We start from the raw sequence: 6,374 nt of genomic DNA on the forward strand, positions 1-6,374 counted from the left end.
TTTCCCTTTAATCACCTTTGCATTGAAAGGATTATTGATTGGATTACCTTCATGAAGCAGATGCTTTATCCTTCAACATATTAACTGGAGGACTTGGGAGAAAGCTACAGTATCCTTAACATGGTAATGTCACTTATTTCTCCTTTCCAACATACAGCTACATATTCACACTTTCTTAATATTAGCTCAATAGTGAATAACTGATAGTGTTGTTGTTTTGTATGATACTGCTCCCTCAACCCTCCATTGCACTACCTGCATGTCAACTGTTACATTTTATGTTGCAAACACCACCAGCTAATACGCAGTAGAGGTGCCACTTGCAGCATGTACAATCTGATCCTAGCCAGGACAACTAGCAAGGGCATCTCTACCCAGGCTAAAATCGCCTCCCTCATTATGCATTTGGAAGAACTAGGAGGGCACCTGCACACAAATGCAGATGTCCTGAATGCCTCAGCAGGATTTTAAAGAATTGCTTATAATTTTGGAAATAATGCCCTGCTCTTGCATGGAAGGGGGGCTTTGCTGAAATCTTTGGAATCTGGGGAAATGAGCCAAATTCAGATAGAAGGATTAGCAGCAGAGGGAACTAGGAAATGAGGAAGGATAAGAACAGTGAACTGAAAGGGCTTGGAGAGGATAGAAGATGGGAACAGGAGTGGATATGGGCAGGAACCAAGGCACGTGATGGCAGGATAAACATTTGGGCACAGCTCAGGGACTGCGAGATAGAAGTAAATGAAGGGATGGGAATTGAATGATGGAGTGCAGGAGCAAAAGGAGTTGAATGGAACCAAAAGAGGACAAAATTGAGCTGAAGGGTGGACAGACATGTCAAAGGAGTTGTATCTGATACTGCAGAACCTGAAGCTGGACATGATGTTTGTACACCTCAGTAGTTCTAAGCTGCCTAGCAAACAGTTGTGATACCCTTCATCTTTTTCTGGTGATGGGTCTGCATACTGTTGGTATCTTCTGTCCTACTCATTCATTTGCTCACACAGTATAGGGTTGTGTTGTGAGCCTAGAAATTGTAACCATCTGGCAGGCTAACATGTTGTTCATCCTGTGATAAACAGAGCCCTGGAGTCCCGGAATACTTCAAGGGGGTGTCTCAAAGAAAGGGACCTAAGAAAAAAACAGGTTTACATGGAAAATATTTCAGGGATTTGGAAACAGAGGAAGACTGAAAGAAATTTAAAATTACTCACCTGTAAGATAAAAGTTTGGGGATTTTATTTGCAATTTCAGTTTTTTTGAAAGCCCCAAACAAATACACTATTAAAGGCACTTTAGATTTACAAATTTCAGTACTTCAAAGGTGGGAAATGTTTCTGGTACAACCTGTTTTGTCTTACTCTTCTCCCTTTTTTCCAGTATTGTGACACAATTTTCAGTTATGCAGTGGCATATTTTTGCCACTAGAAGAACCTGTCCTCATTCAATGCACAGAAAAAACAGTGCTCCAGGAGTAGTCCTGGGTGATGTCGTGAGTGAGACTGACATCTTGTGTGTGTGTGTGTGTTTTGGGCCCAACACGACAACAAAGAAACAGCCCCAAGGCCACTCACTCAACTCCACCCTCACACACACACTCTGGGATGGGGAGGTCAAGGCTCCTGGGTTGAGACAAAGGACAAGGAGGGATCTTCACTGATTAAGGTCCCGGGCAAAACAGACTCAACTTGGGGAAAAAATAATAATTTAATTTCACCCTAATCACACCCCCTCAGGACACAGACATGCCCAGAGCTGGGCTTGCAGATGTTACCCCACCCCTCCCTTCTTCCCGGGCCCCAATCCCTTGGTTCCCGGTTTCTCTCCCTCCTTCCCCCCAGCAGCACAGGGGGACAGGGGATGGGGTTTGCTTTGGGATCTGAAGTTACACAAATTGATAATTCCTTGTGTGTTTTCTTCCTTCTTTCAGTGCAATGTGGATACAAAACCTAATGTTTCACTTCTCATACTCCTTGAAGTCACTCCTCTTTCCTAGCATGACGTGTGTCTAGCATTCTGCCAGATGAAGACAGTAACATTTCAGAACCAAACATACCCTTGGACTAGGATACAGAGGCTGAAGTCACTGAAGAATTTGGCCATTAACATTTGATACCATTTCAGCTGGCTACTCTAATGCCTGGAAGGCTGTTTATAAACAGGTTTCCGGTGAGAGAGTAAAACAGAGACATTTCTGAGTGGTATGGCTAACAGCTTCAGGGCATAAGCTAATTCTGCTTCCCTCTTCTGTTTAGCACTTAGCATTTATAGGCTTATGACTAAGTAGAGAGGTACGAAGTTGGCTGTAATTGGTATGGTGCATAAATGTAATTATCATTTCAAATGTGGATCCTCTGCCAGGTATTTATGTTTGTTTGTTTTTTTTTAATTTCCCTGGCTATTGCTCCCTTTAGACAAAAAGGATTTATTTTACATGGGGAATATTTTGGCTTCTGGGTGATGACTTGTAGCCCAGGATCTCAAGCCTGTGGCAGGTTATGCTGTACCTCCTAAGCTGCATTTTAAGCTGTTGATGCATAATTTCAAAGGTCTACAGGTCACTAGTTACTTCAGCTATGAAGCACTGTTTATTTTTCTTCTGGTCTCTTTCATTTGATATGGGTATTAGAGAGGTCACATGAAAAAAGCACCTCTAGCTGTTCTCCTGGTCACTCAGTGTCTCATCCAGTGAGTCAGGAATTCAGCCCCCACTTTCAGTGCTTACTGGGCAGGGTCTAGTCCTAGCAGGATTTTTGCAAAAGGGATATGAAAAGTGTAAACTGACTTAGATACTGGGAGCCACTGACTTGCAAGTAAGTGAAGAAGCTACTAGGGTCAGAGGGAGGAGTTGCTCAATAACTGGGGAAAGTACCTGAATGTGGGAAGCAGGAAATCTGGGTAGCACAGGAACCATGGAGGAGAGAACTGGGAAGTTCAGGAGAAGATGGTGTGACCAGGAAACCCAGAAAGGCAGGAAGCAGATAGGAAGATCTGCATGGACTAGACACAAATCTAGACACCCACTTGGGGTATCTCAGTTTTGGAGTGCTTACCTGGAGTCTGGCTTTTGTGAGAAAATGCCACATACCCATAATTTTGTGGCTGCTGCAGTGCTAAGCACATCATACCCAGCAAAAGGAAGCCAGAGGGAATCCAAAGGGTGGCAACTGCTGACCCACAGTAAGGGGTGCATAAGACACCTCAGGAACTGTTTCACTTGTTGAAGCTGCACTTCTGTGCTGCAGATTGACAGGTGCCTGTCAGGGGCAGGCTCTGGGAGATGATGTCCCTCCAGCTTCTGCAGTAGGTTGAGAACCCAGAATTAGGTGTCCTGCTGTGCTAGAGTCAGCAACAACTTTTCCCATTGATCTGTGAGGATTTTTTTGTGCAACTTGGAATTAGTGACCAGTACAGTCTGGGAGAGGATCACAGAATCACAGAATACTCATTATTGTAAAGGACCTTTGAGATCACCAAGTCCAACCATTAAAAAAACAAACCAAACCAAGCCAGACAAACAAATAAATAAAAACAAACAAAAAAACCCCAACAAAATTAACAAAAGATCCCCCACTCTACAAAACCCCCCACAACACACAACCTTCATTCTGGCCACTAGAGCAAGCCCTGAAGTTCCTCATCTACATGCTTCTTGAATACATCCAAGGATGGTGAGTCCACCACTTCCCTGGGCAGGCCATTCAGTAAAGAAATTCTTGCTAATATCCAACCTAAACCTCCCCTGCTGCAATTTCAGACCGTTTCCTCTGGTCCTGTCACTATTCACATGGGAGTCCAACAGTAGTTGTAGAGGGTGATGAGGTCTCCCCTCAGCCTCCTCTTCTTCAGGCTGAAAATCCCTAGTTCCCTCAGCTGCTCCTCGTATGACTTGTTCTCTAGACCCTTCATTAACTTGGTCACTCTCCTCTGGACCTGCTCCAGCACCTCAGTGTCCTTCTTACAGTGAGGGGCCCAGAACTCAGTACAGTGCTCGAGGTGAGGCCTCACCAGTGCTGAGTGCAGGGACACAATCACTTCCCTACTCCTGCTGGCCACACTATTCCTGATGCAGACCAGGATGCCATTGGCCTTCTTGGCAAGGCCATGTTGGCTGGCCATGTTCATCCAGCTGCTCACCAGTACCCCCAGGTCCTGTTCTGCTGGGCAGCCCTCCAGCCACTCCTCCCCAGGCCTGCAGCCCTGCTGGGGGTTGTTGTGACCAAAATGCAGGACCTGGCACTTGGCCCTACTGAACTTCATACAACTGGCCTTGGCTCATTGATCCAGCCTGTCCAGGTCCCTCTGTAGAGCCTTCCTCTAGCAGATCAACAAACCCACCCAGTTTGGTGTTGTCTGTAGGATGTGGTTATCCTTAACTCTTGAACCATGGCACCTTGCCATGTCTGAGCTTGGAGATGTGAACACAGCCACTACCTCAAGGAAAAGCTTAGTGGCACCCTCAGGTGGCACTGACCTTGTGGTGTTGGCTTCAGACAGAGCAGGGCAGTGGCGCCGCAGTGCTGCTGTGGGGTTCACTTCTTGCCCCTTCCTGATGCTTCTGGACCCCCCTTGTCGTTTCTCCCCCGTTTTGCAAGCTGTGTAGCAAGGCGAGATGCTGGCCCAGCAAGATGGGCAGGGAGGCTGGAGGGTGGCAGCTGGCACTGCCTCTTAATATAGCAATGAGGGGTGTGGCTGCACGAGGCGGCTGGTGCAGATCGGCTTGGGAACAGGCTGTGTGCTAAAAAGAGTTCAGTTGCAGATTGCAAAGGCTTATGGGGTTGATGCTGAGCCTGAGGAGCAGTGTAAGTACACAGAGAGAAGCAGAGTGACTTCCTCAGGGCTCTCAGGAGCCAGCACAGGCAGGCTACAGCAGCCTGGGCACCTACACAGACGGGCTGTGGCAGGAGGTGAGCAGAGCAACTGGACATGGACTGATGGGGCTGCAGCTCACATGGAGGTACCTCAGCCATCTGTCAACACTGTTAGCTCAGGTAATGTGAAGACCAGAGCTGTGGCAGCATGAAATGTCTGTGTGGGCTGGAAAATCATCCTGCAACTTGTGGTGGAGCTCCACGCTGTCTCTGCCGCGCTGCTTGAAGCTTGCTCATTTAAACCCAGTAAAGGATGAGCTCGATCACAGCAGGGATTGCAAAGCAGACATGTCCTGGATCCTGTTAAAAAACCTCAGGACCTTTTCCATCCCCCCCCAAATGCTGTTTTTAAAGGACTTCCCCATAGCTACCCGTATGAATGAATAAATCATAATTATGATGCAAATAAACATATGAATGAATAATTAATTTTAATAAGTGGAAAAGGAATCTCAGCAAGAAGCGTTTTACTATTACAAGGTAAACATTGATTCATTCTTTTCAAGAAAAGGTATATTCTCCTGTGAAGTGTTTTCCATCTGGTTGCCATACCCTAATTATGTATAAAATGAAAGAAAACCAGGCTTGTGTGCCAGCCATCTTCATAGAAATGAAAAAAAACCCCAACAAACACAACAATAAACGTGCTTCCTTTTGCAACATCCATCTTCAATGCAAACGAGAAAGGAAAAAGGTCGAAGTGACATTTAAGTCGTATTCACCCCCTTCCTGAGGACAGAGCCAAATAATGCAGCTATAGTGAGATGGTCTTAATGTCCAGAGCTTGAAGGATATTGCCAGCTAGCTGGCGAGTAACTGGGAGGAAGGGTAAAGAGGGGAATATTTCCTTCTAGATCTATGCTGCCAAGAACTACCGTAGGCTAAAGCATGTGGCTTGCAGCCAGCAGGAGCATCAGATACCACGATGATAAAGGCTGCTTAATAGTATTTAGCTCTGACAAAGGGCTTTCAAGGGAAAGACAAACTTCTGTCCTGGAAAGGCTAGAAGCAGCTTCACCTGTTAAGCCTCATTTGCGGAGGGAGAAAGTGCCCTGGCAGGAGTTTCTCTCAGCTTCCAGATGCCAAGCGTGACACGGATGGAGGAAGCCACAGGTTTCTTTAGGCGAAGCAGCTGGAAGTCTGACTGCCTAGAAGATGTGTGCTTGGATTCCAGGCAGGCTAAGTGCTGACTGTGGGGTGGTAAACAAAGACATGAGCAAGTTCCTCTGTTTGGTATGTGGGAGAGGGGACAAACTCCGTCCGGATGAGAGGAGAGAAGCCGTCTTTACCTTTGCCTTTCCCCATTAACCTGTCTCTTTCCCCAGTTGCCCTGTGCACCGGGTCGTCTCCATCTGCGGCGGGTTCGGTGCCACTGCCGCGCCTGCATCGCGGCGATGACATTTACAAACGGAGGTCTGCGAACCACAGGGCGTGGAGCGACCGGCTCAAGGTCAGCCCCAGCCTGCGGCAGGGACGGGAGCAACGCCGAGCTCTCCCGGGTCC

General features: G+C 47.0%; 1 protein-coding gene across 1 annotated transcript in view; it reads left to right on the top strand.

Moving 5' to 3' along the window:
• The window catches only part of KCNA6 (potassium voltage-gated channel, shaker-related subfamily, member 6), a 26,477-nt gene that overhangs the window by 17,803 nt on the left and 2,300 nt on the right, over positions 1-6,374 (top strand). The window contains exon 3 of the mRNA XM_010007182.1: positions 2,566-2,581. Within this exon, the coding sequence (XP_010005484.1) occupies positions 2,566-2,581 (16 nt within the window). The remainder of the gene's footprint in view (positions 1-2,565; positions 2,582-6,374) is intronic.

Source organism: Chaetura pelagica, unplaced genomic scaffold (genome assembly GCF_000747805.2).
Source record: "Chaetura pelagica isolate M959 unplaced genomic scaffold, ChaPel_1.0 scaffold211, whole genome shotgun sequence".
NCBI classification, from domain to species: Eukaryota; Metazoa; Chordata; class Aves; order Apodiformes; family Apodidae; genus Chaetura; species Chaetura pelagica.